Source organism: Dipodomys ordii, unplaced genomic scaffold, assembly GCF_000151885.1.
Source record: "Dipodomys ordii isolate 6190 unplaced genomic scaffold, Dord_2.0 Scaffold23, whole genome shotgun sequence".
Taxonomy (NCBI): domain Eukaryota; kingdom Metazoa; phylum Chordata; class Mammalia; order Rodentia; family Heteromyidae; genus Dipodomys; species Dipodomys ordii.
Genome location: NW_012267239.1, coordinates 3,589,143 through 3,603,477, shown reverse-complemented (window position 1 = coordinate 3,603,477; position 14,335 = coordinate 3,589,143). Strand labels below are relative to the sequence as shown.

The 14,335-nt window shown below is 50.3% G+C and overlaps 1 protein-coding gene across 1 annotated transcript; it reads right to left on the bottom strand.

Moving 5' to 3' along the window:
* Nucleotides 1–244: 244 nt before the first annotated feature.
* On the bottom strand, nucleotides 245–14,018 carry Nipsnap1 (nipsnap homolog 1 (C. elegans)). Its single transcript, XM_013014455.1, has 10 exons — nucleotides 13,791–14,018; nucleotides 7,074–7,201; nucleotides 6,892–6,937; nucleotides 6,596–6,690; nucleotides 5,453–5,523; nucleotides 5,202–5,342; nucleotides 4,924–4,955; nucleotides 4,549–4,643; nucleotides 2,736–2,819; nucleotides 245–553 (listed from the first exon to the last, which is right to left on the bottom strand). The coding sequence occupies exons 1-10, from the start codon at nucleotides 14,006–14,008 to the stop codon at nucleotides 489–491; spliced, it is 975 nt and encodes a 324-aa protein (XP_012869909.1). The 5' UTR covers nucleotides 14,009–14,018; the 3' UTR covers nucleotides 245–488.
* Between the last annotated feature and the right edge of the window lie 317 nt (nucleotides 14,019–14,335).

Sequence of the window (14,335 nt, the reverse complement as noted above, 5' to 3'; positions counted from 1 at the left end):
TTCCGGGCTTTTGCCTCTCAGAAAGGATTTGGCTGGAACTTGCTTGTCCAAGTGGATAGTCCAATGGTGACCAGTGAATTCCAAGGATCAGGCCTCGTCTAACCTCTAGCCTCCCACTACTCCACCTCCAACCATGGGTCATGCTATCTTTTGTGCAACTAAATCATATCCATCATGATAATTAAGGTCTGGTGGCCTTGAGAAAAAGAATCTTGGGGGGGAGGAGGAAATGGGAGAAAACCTAAAAGGTTGTTAATGCTTCATTCAAGGAAATAAAAAACTACTTCCAGCAGGGGGAAGGAGATTGGTGGGCGTGGGAGAAGGTGTTTTCTGGAAAATGCTGTCATGCTCAGAACAATTGTCAGCTTTGAGTTAAGCACTACTCTTTAGAGTCCTTCCAAAGCTGAGAGAAAAAATCAGGACCAAGAGTGCTGCTGTCCCAGGCTGCCCTGAGGGAGAAGGGGAAGGAGGCAGAGGCATCAGCAGGATCACTGGAGAGGAGAAATCTTCAAGGGGATCATGATCCGAGACTCCATGTGTCGCACCAAGGGGACTGTGGAGAGAGAAGAGGTCACAAAGAGGACCGAGGCCACAGCCACACACACACCCATGTGAAAGGAAAGGAGGTCCTGTTGCCCTTCAAGAAGCGCCAATGGAGAATACATTATAAGAGGACTTTGGTTGAGATGAGATAAAGATTTTTTTAAATTTGTTTTCCTATAAATGTGAACCAAATAGCTTGGGAGGGGATGTAACTGAGGGGTAGAGCACTTGAATAGCTTGAATGATGGTCTGGGTTCCATCCAAAGTACCACAGAAACAAACTAGTTAAGTAAAAGTTAATTTTGTAGTTGGGCACTAGTGCCTCATGCCCATAATCCTAGCTGCTCAGGAGGCTGAGATCTGAGGATCGCAGTTTGAAACCAGCCTGTGCAGGAAAGTCCCTGAGAAACTTATCTCCAAGTAACCCACCAAAAAAGCCAGAAGTAGAGCTATGGCTCAAATGGTAGAGTGCTAGCTAGCCTTAAGCAATATAGGACTGGCACACACACAAATAATGATTTCACAGATACTGTTAAGGACAAAGACAGGTTAAGGATAAAGTAGGATAGTTGGAAGAAAAAATATCAAGGTATTTATAAGGCTGGGAGTGGAATTCAGTAGCAGAGTACATGTTTATTAGCTTATGCAAGGTACAGGGTTCAAAGCACCAAAAGGGGGGAAAACAAGATAACCTTGGTGGTAATATACTGACAGAAAAGCTGTGAGGGGATGGCTGGGTGCTAGGGGCTCACACCTGATCACAATTCAAAGCCAGCCCAGGCAGGAAAATCCATGAGACTCTTACTAACCACCAGATAACCACATGTGTCACTGTGGCTCTAAGTGGTAGAGTGCTCACTTTGAGTGAAAAAGCTCAGGGACAGTGCCCAGGCCCTAAGTTCAAACCCTAGGACTAGCCAAAAGAAACATTTGTGTGGTCCAACTAACTCCTTTTTTAGATCTCCTTTTTTCAGCTAGGAGCTGAAGGTCACCCTGAAGGTGAAATTTCTGCTTCCTGCTTGGAGCTTTTTGGACTGTGATTTAAGAGAAATCACCTTCTAGTTAAAGTACAGTTTCTAACAGTGTGGTAGTGCACACCTGTAACTGACGGCTGAGGCAGGAAGATTGAGGGATTGAGGCCAGCCTGGGCTACCTGTCCCAAACACATCTCACACCAGCTGGAAGTGAGGAAGCATCACTGTTGACTCCTTGTCAAGGGCCAAGACGGCTCTTATTTACCTATTTGCCAACAACCAGTCAGTCACCACAGCGTCCTGCCCCCGTGATAGGGGTCTGTCCCACTGACTGACTCCAGGTGGTTCTCTTGGCTTCTAGCAAAGTGGTAACACCTTGAGCAAAAATTTGCTCATTGGGCTAGGAATGTGGCTTAGTGGTAGAGTGCTTGCCTAACATGCATGAAGCCCTGGGTTCAATTCCTCAGTACCACATAAACGGAAAAAGCCAGAAGTGGTGCTGTGGCTCAAGTGGTAGAGCACTTGCCTTGAGCACAGAGAGGGTCAAGGACAGTGCCTAGGCCCTGAGTTCAAGCCCCAGGACCAGCAAAAAAAAAAAAAAAGGTAAAAAAACTTGCTCATAAATTAGGGCCCAGAAGGGTAGTTCATCCCTGTAATCCCAACTACTCTGGAGAAAGATATGGGAGTATCATTGTGGGAGGCCAGCCTGAGGGACAAAAGCAATACTCCTCAAAACAAGAGGCTATCTGTAGAAAGATCATGGGCTGAGGCTGCTCAGGATGACTCTGGCCATAAAAATAACAAATGCAGCTGGACATTGGTGGCTCACATCTGTAATCCTAGCTACTCAAGGAGGCTGAGACCTGAGGATGGAGATTCAAAGCCAGCCCAGGTAAGAAAGTCATGAGACTCATCTCCAATGAACCACCAGAAAACCAGAAGTGGAGCTGTGGCTCAAAGTGGCAGAGCATTAGCCTTGAGCAAAAGAGCTCAGGGACAGCGCCTAGGCCCTGAGTTCAAACCCCACAACTGACGAAAAATAAACAACAAATGCAAAAAAGGATGGGGCTATAGCTCAAGTGGTAGAACTGCAAAACAGTTCTTCATCACTAGAGGTGATCAAATGAGGCTGTCTGTGCAGGGAGACTCATGCCCACATGGGGCTCCCCTCAAATGTCCTCTGAAGGCCCCACTGACCCACCCAGAGGAGGCACTTACCTGTATAGTAAACATTTTCATCCCAGCCCCGCTTCCTCCAGGCAGCGTTTCGAGTCTCTTCTCGAGACTGCAGGTCCTTATAGGCTGTGGAAAAGGCACAAGCTCATTCATCACACACAGATGATCTCCCAGAGCACAGGGCCCTTCCTACCACCCCACGTCTGGCCTGCTACCTCTTCCTCCCCAGCTGCCTCCCTCAGACTGTCAGCAAACATTGCCTTTGTCAGTCTCACCCAGGTACTTGTCCAAAAAAAAAAAAAGACAGTATTTATGAAAAAAGGACAGGAAGACATGAAAGAGAAAACTCAAGTGACAAGACAAAAAAGGTTACTCCCAGGGAGTAAATGTAAGGTCAGAGCTAAAGGATGAAAAGGAGCCAGCTGTGAACTGCTGGAGAAAAGTGCTTCAAGAAAGAGGTACAGTATGTGCAAAGGCCCTAAGGTAGAAAAAGGCCTTTGGGATTTTATTTTTTTATTCTTTTTTGCCTTTGGGATTTTAGGAAGTGTATGTGTGTTGACTCTTTTTTGGTTGGTGGTGGTGGTGGTTGTGGGGCTTGAACTCTGGGCCTGGTGCCGTCCCTCAGCTCTTCGGCTCAAGGCAAGCACTCTACCACTTGAGCCACAGCACCATTTTGCTTTTCTGGTGGTTAACTGGAGATAAGAGTCTCACGGATGTTCCTGAACCATGATCCTCAGATCTCAGCCTCCTGAGTAACTAGGATTACATACAGGTGTGAGCCATTGGCACCGGCTTGACAAGTAAGTTTTTTTATTGTGAAAGTACTGTACAGAGGGGTTACAATTACGTGAGCAAGGTAATGAGTACATTTCTTATCAAGCGTTGTAGCCTCCTCCTTTGTTATTCCCTTCCCATTCCTTTCCCCCATCTCCACAACTACACCTCCCCCACCCCCACCCCACCTAAATTGTAAAGTTCGTTTTCGACATAGCATCTTGTACATCTCATTGTTGCCCGGCTTGACAACTCTTAAACTTCTACTTTCAGCCCCAGACTGTCCTCGAGATTCTCCAGTATGCTGTGTCTGCATGCCATCTGTATTTGGATGTGCCAGGATCTTAAATGTTACCTTCCTTAGGCCTTAACCCTGCTCCTCCCCAAGATCTTCCAGTCTTGGCAAAATGACACAGCTATTTTAGGACAGGGCCTGGGAGCTCTGCTGGCATCCTCCTTCCTCACCCCACCAGGGATAACTCCATCTCGGATAGCATTTGTTCACAGTCTCTAGGCTCAGCACCCGTGTTACTACCTGAGACCAGGCCCCATCCTCACCTGCTTGAGCTCATGTTAAATTCTTCTCTACTGTCCCTAGGCACTTAACAACCAGAATTGTTTACTACTCCTACAGCTCCCAGTTTATTTCCGGTGAATCCCGGCTCATCCACAGCCTGTGAGGCATATAACGATCTGGCTATCTGTCCTCCTTTCCTATTCCATCTCCATACACTCTTCCTCACTCACTCCTATACCAACCTCCCTTCCAGAGGCCCCCTACCACAGGACCTTTGCACATGCTGTTGCCTCCACTCGCCATGTTTCCCTCCAGCAAATCACAGCTGGCTCTGCATTTACATTTAGCCTTCAGGAAGGATTTCTTTCCCTATTCAAGTTTTCCTCTATCATCTCTTTCTGCCTTCTTTCCACAGTCTCAGCAATCATCTGAAATGAGTCATTTTTGGCAAGTTCTTGGCTGACATCGAGTGTCCCTCTGCTAGAATGTGAGTTCCATAAAGGCACACGGAATGACATGGGAGGGAGGGGACCAGCAGAAGCCTCCCAGGAGCCCATAACCTACCCCAGAGGTGATGCACAACGTAGAGCTCCCCTATCTGTGAGAAGAAGCCGCCCACAGCCTCCTGGTTCTCCTGCCGGTATTTGATGGCCCGGGCCCTGGAAATGGCACAGAGTGTGGGTTAGAGGCCAGGGCGAGGTGGATGCAGGTTGAATCCTTGCCTGTCTGGGGCCTGGGGCTGGCAGGATGGACGGCTGGGGCATGGGACTTTGTAGGCACCACCGCTGGCTGCTGCTTTACCAGGAGAGGCCTCATTCCCTCTAGGTCTGCATCTCTAGGCTGCTCCTCCTTTGGGGTCTCTGCCATGTGCCCTTGGCCAAGTGGCCACCCAGGGGCCCATCGTTCGCCCACACCCTCAGACTTGGGGCTGCTCCTCACCAGTTGTTCCCCCACTCGATCATGGTTCCTGGCTGAAAAAGAACCGGAAGGAAGAGCAATGAGCCCCTTTGACTCCCAGCATCTCAGCTGTCCCCAACGCCCCAGGGCCTCTCGGCCGGGATCCAGGTGTGCACATGGCGAGTCAGTACACCTGTTCTGCGCTCCAAGGAACAGAGGAAGAGCCCAGTCCAGAGGCTGGGGTCCAGGGCCAGCCCACCTCGGGCCAGCTGCCAAGCAGCATGGCTGTCGGGAGGGGGGGAGGTTAGAGAGGGACACACCTTGAGCTTGTAGGTCCTCAGCTCATAGATGTTCCCACCGGCTCTGGGCTGTGGCTCGTTCCAGAAGCTGAACTCCAGAAGCAGCTGGTTCCTCCTGGACAGCAGCATCCGGCTCCGCTCCTTCCGGAATTCCAGGTATTCCTGGGGGCCAGGCAATGTGGGCATGTTGATCAGGAAGTGACCCCCACCAGCAGTGGGTCCCGTGGGGAGGTAGAGCCTTTGGGGGCAGAAGTGATGTGACATACACATACCTTGTTGTTTTTGAGCTTGTTCATGCAGTCCATGAGGGCTGGGTAGCCGCCTGAGAATCGCCACAGGTGCACTGTTGGGGAGGGCACAGGTCAGGGGGCTGCCAGGACACTGAGTGGCTCCAACATGGGTTAAGTGTGACAAGGGCAATCAGGCGCCGGTGGCTCACGCCTGTCATCCTAGCTACTCAGGAGGCTGAGATCTGAGGACCATGGCTTGAAACCAACCTGGACAAGAAAGTCAAGGAGACTCTTATCTCCAATCAATCAGCAAAAAATGGGAAGCAGAGCTATGGCCCATGTTGGCAGAACACCAACTTTAAGCAAAAAAGCTAAGAGACAATGTCTATGCCCTCAGTTCAAGCTACAATACTGGCAATGTCTATGCCCTCAGTTCAAGCTACAATACTGTGTGTGTGTGTGCGCGCGCACACACACACACACACACACACACACACACACACAAAGTGTTCGAGGCAGATTCCAAAAGGCCCTTATGCTATAATAAAACTGTTCTGTAGCTGTCCAAGGTAACAGTTGCAGGTCACGTAGGCACTCGACGTGGCTATAGTGAGTGACTGAGGAAATAGATTTTTAGCATTTAATTTTAACTAAATCTAAGATAGCTATTTGTAGATAGAGTCTGAGGGTACCCTACAAAGCTGTGCTACATGTGCTACATACTGGGGGTTCACCATGGCCTCCAGGATTCAGAACATACAGCAAGAGACAGCTACAGGCACAAGATGAGAACATGAAGAGGCGTGAACTGGGGCCTGGAGAACCACGGGAGGTTCCTAGCCCAGCTTGAGTGGAGAAAATTCAGGGAGGGGGTTCCAGGAAGAAGTGATGTCCATGTTAAATAAGACTAGATGAAAGACAGGTGAACCAATAAAGCAAGCCAAGGGAGAATCCTCCCAGGGGAGGAAAGATCAGTGAGTGGCAGCCTGGAACCTGAACAGGAAATGTTCCTTCTGGGGAACGGAACTGGGGAGGCCTAAGCGGGATGGGACTAGCCATGGCTGAGTATGGAAGGCTTCATGGGCTGCCCGAGAGTACAGCCCACTGCAGAAGCTGCTGTGGAGGGAATGGAGGACAGCGGGATGGGAAGGGTGCCAAGAGCCCCCAGGGAGGCAGGCATCTCACCTGCCTGGTCCTGCTCCCCATACCACGTGTTCCAGTTGCCCACGAGCGAGCAGGGATAGTCCTCATCCAAGTGCAGCTGGGGCAGCACGGCCTCCCTGTGGGAGGAGCATGGTGAAGGGCAGGGCCCTACAGGCCCCAGGATGACCGTAAGACAAGACAAGATGTCCTTAAACCTTCCAGTTCTGAGCTCATCCCCTTCCCTTGATTCCCGCAAGGAGGAGAAAGAGGTGGGGAGAAATGTTCTGAGGATGGGTGGGTACGGGCAGGATGGGAGGCTGAGGGAGGAGGATGCTCACGTGAGGCTGTTGTAGGCATCCAGACACTCAGGCTTCACATTGTGAACTGCAACAGAGGACAGTCAGGGGGGGGTGGGTGAAGCAGAGCGGGCACGGGCATGCGCGGTGGGTGGGGTCAGGGTGGCAGGCACGGGACATCGTCTCCACGCTGCCCTGAGAGTCCTGGGATGGCAGCCACTCACACTGGATCTTGTAGAGGTTGCTGGTCTCCTTCTTGGACAGCAGGGTAGAGTGGGCGTCCTTCCGGGGGTCCACCTTGTGGACGAAGAGGGAGCGGAACCAGCTGCTTTCATTGTCCTTGGAGTAGAAACTGGAGGACACAGAAGAGGTTGGGGGACTCATGGGGGAGGGGGGAGGCCACGGGAACACACACAGTTCCGTCTGCCCAGCTATCCTGCATCCCAGGCTGGTGACCCACATTCTGGCAATAGAGCCAATGGAGTCCCTTCTACAGAGATCCCAGCTGCCCAGTCTGTGGCTTGAAGCTCTGCAGGGACTAGGAAGCCAGAAGAGGGAGCCTCACCTCTCACCACTTCATTCCAGCCTCGGTGCCTCCACATTATCTGCTTCCCACGATGGTAGCCTCCTGTCAAATGGATCAACCCCCAAACCCGCCTGACCAATCCAACCAATCTCACCAGTCTCTGCTCCTGACACTCCCTGCCTTCCCAGGGTACCCCATTCCCCAGGTGTGCGCTAACCTCAACACACCAAGCTGTGTGTGTGTGTGTGTGTGTGTGTGTGTGTGTGTGTGTGTGTACTCACAAACATGGTTTTGGGGTCTGAACTCAGGGCCTCACCCTTGCTAGGCAGGTGTTTTATCAGTTGAACCATGCTTCTAGCCATTTTTGCCAGTCTTGGGGCTTGAACTCAGGGCCTGGGTGCTGTCTCTGAGATTATTTTGCTCAAGAATAACACTCTACCACTTGAGCTATAGCGCCACTTCTGGATTTTCTTTCTTTTTTTTTTTGGTCAGTCCTGGGGCTTCAACTCAGGTCTTCAGTACTCTCCCTAAACGTTATGCTCAAGACTAGCATTTTACCCCTTGGCGTCACAGCACTACTTCTGATCTTTGGGATTGGAGTCTCATAGACTTTCCTGCCCAGCTGGCTTCAAACAGCGATCCTCAGATCTCTGAGGATCTAGGAATACAGGCATGGGCCACCAGCTCCCAGCTGCCTCGAACCATTTTTGCTCTAGTTATTTTCTTTTTCTGATAGTCTTATGTTTTTGCCCAGTCCAGCCTCAGATGGGGGTCCTCCTAGTTTCTGCCTCCATGCCCTGAGGAGTTGAGATACCAGCCACTGTAACTGACCTCTGTGCACCTTTTAAGGTTTCCTTGTTTGCTTTATTTCACAGTACTAGAGATGGAACTCAGGGCCATGTGCTTGCTAACAAGGTACTATACCACTTGAGGTGGACCTGCTGCCTCACAGCAGGCTCTTTTGTATTGTGCTTCAAGAAAGCTACACTTAGTCCTCCCCAGAGCCCATCCTGCACCTGGCCTGCGCCCCACCTCCCACACCCCACAAACAGCCAAAGACAAGCCTTGTCCGGAGGAGGTTCCAGCCCTTGGCAAGAATGACTGGACACAGTCAACAGAGGCCCAACTCTGCCTCAGGCCTCTGGGACAGAGAGGAGGGGAACTGGGGCTGAGAGGGGTAAAAGGTATCACAAAGCATGATGCATGCATTCATTTATTCACTCATTTGTCCTGCCCACCTGGACACGGTGCTGTGAGAACAAAGGATTCCTCTATAGTGGTGCCATGAACGGGGAAAGCTGGCATTGGGTCCTGGCCCCTCCACCCCACATCTAAGGCCCCAGTACACAGCTTCTTTTAGGCTATCTTTTTACCCTACAGCCTTCAATGAAGCTTTTGGAGAGGTCTGAAAAGTAAGTCTGCTGAGAGAGAATTCCTGGCAGTGTGCGCAAGCCTTCTCTTCTTGCAAGTCTTTTATGAGGATAGAACAAATGTCTGACAATTAAAGATATTACTTTCTTTTAAACTGAGACTGTCTGATGGTGGTCGTTCACACCTGTAATCCTAGCTACTTGGGAGACAGAGACCTGAGGATGGAGGTTTGAAGCCAGCCCAGGTAGGAAAGTCTGTGAGACCCTTATCTCTAATTAACCACCAAAAGCTGGAAGTAAAGCTGTGGCTCAGAGACAGAGCGCTAAAATTCAGGGTCAGTACCCAGGCCCTGAGTTAAAGCCCCAGGACTGGCATATACACAAAGAAAGAGAGAAAGAGAAAAAGAGGGGGAGAGAGGGAGGGAAGGAAGGAAGGAAAGAAAGAAAGAAGGAAGGAAGGGAAGGAGGGAGGGAGAGAGGGAGGGAGGGAGGGAGGGAGGGAGGGAGGGAGGGAGAGAGGGAGGGAGAGAGGGAGGGAAAGAATTATCTGATGGGGGGGTGGTATGTGAGCCTCAATGATACAGAATGTGCTGGTTCAATCCCCATTACCAAAATGACAAAGCAATCATCTTATAATGGTGATAGATTTGTTTGGTCACAGAGGAAGATGAAAAGTGATTTGTTCTGAAATGTTAATAGAAGTCTGTCCTTATGGATGAGGGATATGCTCTAAGTCCCTGTGGATATTAGAAACTGAGGATAGTGTCCAACTGTAGATGTGTTCTATATGTATATACTTATCATAAAGTTTAATTTATGTTAGGCACTATCATAATAAACTAGAACTGTAATATGTAGAAAATATATGTGAATATGGTCTTGTTTATTTTCTAGGATTTTCCAGTTCATATTCCATGTGGTCTGGTTCATTTTTTGGACATTCCCAGTTTATATTCCCCACGCTCACCCCCAGCTAGGGCTGGATTTGAACTCTGGGAACTCAGGTCATAGAAAATGAAACAGAGGTTGGAAGGTGGCTAAGTGGTAGAGTGCTTGCCTTGCATGCATAAGGTCCTGTGTTCAATTCTTCAGCATCACATAAACAGAAAAAGTCGCAAGTGGCACTATGGCTCAAGTGGTAGAGTGCTAGCCTTGAACTGAAGAGCTGAAGAACAGCTCCCAGGCCCAGAGTTCAAGCCCCATGACTGACAAAAAAAAAAAAAGAAAATGAAACCAGGGTTAAAGGAAGCTACTATTCTGTTTAGCTAAGACAGAGGGGAGGTAGGTGGTTACATTTTTCTTTTTTTTGTCAGTCCGGGGACTTGAACTCAGGGCCTCGGCACTATCTCTGAGCTTCTTTTGCTCAAGGCTAGCACTCTACCACTTGAGCCACAGTGCTAGTTCCAGCTTTTTTTTTTTTTTTAAGTGGTACTGAGTAATCGAACCCAGGGCTTCATGCATGCTAGGCAAGCACCCTACCACTAAGCCACAATCCCAGCCCAATTTCTTCATTCTTTATATGCTGCGTTTTTGTTTGTTTGTTTGTTTGTTTACTGATACCCAGGGTGGAAGTACAGCTACCTGCTTGCTCAGCTTGCTTGCTTCAGCTAGTCCTCTAGCATTTGAGCCACAACTCCAGTCTAGTCTTTTTTTTTTGGCTGGTCCTAGGGCTTGAACTCTAGGCCTGGGCACTGTTCCTGAGCTCCTTTTACTCAAGACTAGTGCTCTACCACTTTGAGCCACAGCACCACTTCCGGTTTTCTGGTGGTTAACTGGAGGTAAGAGTCTCAGAACTTTTCTACCCAGGCTTGCTTGGAACTGCGATCCTCAGATCTCAGCCTCCTGAGTAGCAAGGATTACAGGTATGAGCTACCAGGTCCTGGCTTAAGCCAATATATTTTAGCTTTACCAAATTAAAAAACAAAACAAAACTTAGAATGAGCTGGGTAGTGTAGTGGGTCTGAATCAGGGATCTATGCTGACTCAATTTCTCACAGGATCAATGCCACGATCTTTATAATGCTGTGACTCTTCCTGTTCCCACTTTTGGGAAGATAAAATAGTTTATGCTTGGAAAGTTGAAGGAACTTCCCAAGGTCATACAGTAAGTCAGGAAGCAGGGCTAGCCCCCACCTGGGGTGGGACTTTTGGTCTGACTATAGAGGGGTTGCCTCACCCCTAGAGAGGAGGCTCCACAATTTGTGGACCAAGACCTTTGCTCCCCAGCTAGGATTCTAGTAATCTATTAACATAGGTAGTGACCAGAATAAATAGCCAGAGGCCAGCCCTGGGGAAGAGAGCCTGGGGGGCTAGGACACTGGAGAGGCAAAGAAGCTCCCTGCCTATGAGCTTCAGCTTTCCCATCTATTAAGTGAATGAGGCGGAGCAGCCTAATCTGAAGGAGATTTTTTTCTTTTTTTAATTTTATTGTCAAGGTGATGTACAGAGGGGTTATAGTTACATACATAATAAAGACATTTCTTGTCCAACACTGTTACCCTCTCCCTCCTTTTTCTCCTATTTTCCCTCCCCCCAACTCCCCCACCCCAAGAAGGAAATTTCTGCAGGTAAAATCCCCCAGAGACTAAGCAAGATGCTGGAGTAGATCTGAACTCCAAGCCACCATCCTCAAGCACACATTTGCACAAGTTCAAAAAAAATTTTTTTTGGGGGGGGTCTGTACCTTAGTGGTAGATCATTTGTCTAGCATGCAACAGACCCTGGATGCCATCCCTAATACTGCCCTCCCCCAAAAAAAATAAAAATGAAAGGCCAAGGTTGGGGACATGGATCAATTGATAGAGTGCCTACCTAGCAAGCACAAGACTCTGAGTTCAAACCCAGAATTGCCAAAAAATAAGTTAGCTGGGTGCTGGTGGCTCACACCTATAATCCTAGCTACTTAGACGTCTGAGATCTGAAGACTGAGGTTCAAAGCCAACCTGGGCAGGAAAGCCCCTGAGACTCTTCTCTCCAATGAACTAGTCAGAAAAGGCCAGAAATGGCACTGTGGTTCAAGTGGTAGAGCACCAGCCTTGAGCCAAACTCAGCACCCAGGCCCTGAGTTCAAGCTCCACGACTGGCACACGCACGCGCACGCATACACACATACACACACACAAGTTAAAGGACAAGTATGGTGATGTACTTCTGTAATTGCAGCTACTCAGGCAGTAGAGATCTGAGAAACATGGTTTGAAGCCAACCTGGGCAAGAGTGACAAGCAGGTACCACCACACTCAGCTATTGGTTGAAATGGGATCTTGCCAAATTTTTGCTAGGGCTGTATTTGAACTTTGATCCTCCTGCTATCTACCTCCTGGACAGCTGGGATTACAGGCATGAACCAGCGCAGACTGTTCATGTGTGTATGGGTGCCAGTACCAGTGTTTGAACTCAGGGGTTTGTGCTCTCACTCTGCTTTTTCACGCATGGCTGACGCTCTGCCACTTGAACCATGACTCCAGTCCAAATTTTGTGCTGATTAATTGGAAATAAAGTGTTGGGCTTTTTTCTGACTAGCTTCAAAGTTTGATCCTTAGATCTGAGCTTCCTTAGAATTTGAGATTACAGGTGTGAGCCACCAGCAAATGACTAACCATAGAACTCTTTAATCCTCAACAATCCCAGGAGGACTGGGGGTCTAGTTCAGTGGCAGGTGTGAAACCCTGGTTTCAGTCCCCAGAATCACACACACACACTTAAAAAAAGCACAAACAAGCCTATGAGATATGTATTATTTCCTTTTTTACACACTGATGAGGAATCTGAGACTTGAAGAAGTCCAATGACATACCCAAGGTCACCTCACCAAAAAAAAAAAAAAAAGCTGAGTTAGATTTACTAGTGCCAGGCAAACTCTGAGCTCATTTCATGATGCTTTCTCCTTCATTATTTGGTAGTCCAGGTAAGGGGCACATGGCTGGGCTGGCTGCCTTCCCCCAACATAGCCACAGCTCCCACTGCTCTAACAACTCATGCTAGGTCTAACAGAGCTCTTCAGCTTGGCTCTGGGGCAATTCCGTAGGAAGAACCCTGCTTCCTCCCAAGTGGGAGGCCTGTTATGGGCACTGTGGGAGGGACAGGTAATGGGAATATAGAAAAATAAGCAAATGACCTAGTAAGAGAGACAGGTTGGCACACAGGGTGATAGGCATGGAGGAGGAGGGAGGAGCCGTCCAGGGCCAGTCAGGAGAAGCCAAGCCCTGCCTGAGCACCAGAGCAGGGTCAAACAACAGGCAGGGCTGAGCACATGGCCTAGGAGTCTCCTCTCAGGAGGCTCCAAGTTGTGGTACAAAGTGCATGGTGCATCTAGAGACACTGCCCAGAATCAGCACAGCCAGGCCACAGCAGGGACAGTGACCTTGGGCGATTCCCATCCCCTGAGGTCTCTGTTAACCCACCTGTACCATTCAGGATGGGGAAGCTGAGAATGTACAGACCTTTGGGGGTCCTTCACTGTACCCTCTGGCCACCATCTCTCTCCCCCCTAGAACTTCTCCATGTAGGAGCTGCCAGGTCTAGAGGTCGTCTCCCCCCCTCCCCCACCCCCCTCTCCAGTGTGTGCTAAATAATCACAGTGCTAGGGAAAGGCCCAAGGAAAGGGTTGCTGGCTAATCGTATCCCTGCCACCTCCCACTCTCCAGGAACCAACACCTGGCCCTCCAACTCACCCCATCTTTCTCAACCCAGACCCAGATACCCAATAGGATAAAAGCCCTGCCTAGCATTGCATGGTGGTTCACGCCTGCAACCCCAACGCTTGAGAGGGTGAAGCACAACTGCAAGTTCAAGACCAGCTAGGGCTACACTGCGAAACGGTATCTCAAAACAACAAAAGCCCCTACCCCTGCCTTTCCAACTCTCCCCCATTCTTTCCCAGGCCTGGCTCCTGACTCCGCCTCTACCCCTAAGATGGCAAGCCAAGGAGTCTCCGCTCCTCCCCGCCCCCCTCCTCCCCCCCCCCCGCCCTGGCCCCGGACCCCTCCCCCCGCCCCGATCCCTGCGCCAGCGCGCGTGGCCACCCCAACCCGACTGACTCTCACCGCGCCGCAGCTGCAGCCGCGCCGTCCCCGGTGCGGGGCCCAGGGCTCCGCAGCAGCCGCCGCGCGCTCACGGAGATGCTGCACAACCGCGGAGCCATGTTGGAGCGGCGCAGGTTGGAGGGAGGCCCCGCCCCCGATCTCGGCGGAGGGGGCGGGGGCGAGCCAGGCCACGCCCCCTGGCTCGCCCCGCCCTTCTCTACGTGCTCCCAGGTGGGCATTGCGCCTCGGTGCCTCCCTCTGCCCCCCCACCCCTCCACCCTACACACACCAAGATTGGCGGGAGCCTGGGCCAGACCTCAGAGCTCCTGCAGCGCTGTTACTTTGAGTCCCTCTGTCCCCCCCCCCCCATTCTGAGCCTCACAGTTCACGTGGCTAAAAAATGAGGATGGCCAACAATTATTGCCTGGGATTCTGAGACTGAGCCCCAGCCTTGGGCGTGTGAACCCCTGAAACCGCATACAAATTCTGTGCGCCCCTGTGGGTTTTCAGCCCCTTATTTGGTGCTGGGGATCCAACCCAGAGCCTCTCATACTACTGAGCTGCAC

Coding starts and splice junctions, on each gene's coding strand:
- Nipsnap1 (XM_013014455.1), bottom strand. CDS start 14,008: ATGCCCACCTGGGAGCACGTAGAGAAGGGCGGGGCGAGCCAGGGGGCG. Junction 5,524..6,595: donor TGGGGAGCAGGACCAGGCAG/GTGAGATGCCTG, acceptor CCTCCCCAACAG/TGCACCTGTGGCGATTCTCA. Junction 5,343..5,452: donor ACAAGCTCAAAAACAACAAG/GTATGTGTATGT, acceptor CCTGGCCCCCAG/GAATACCTGGAATTCCGGAA.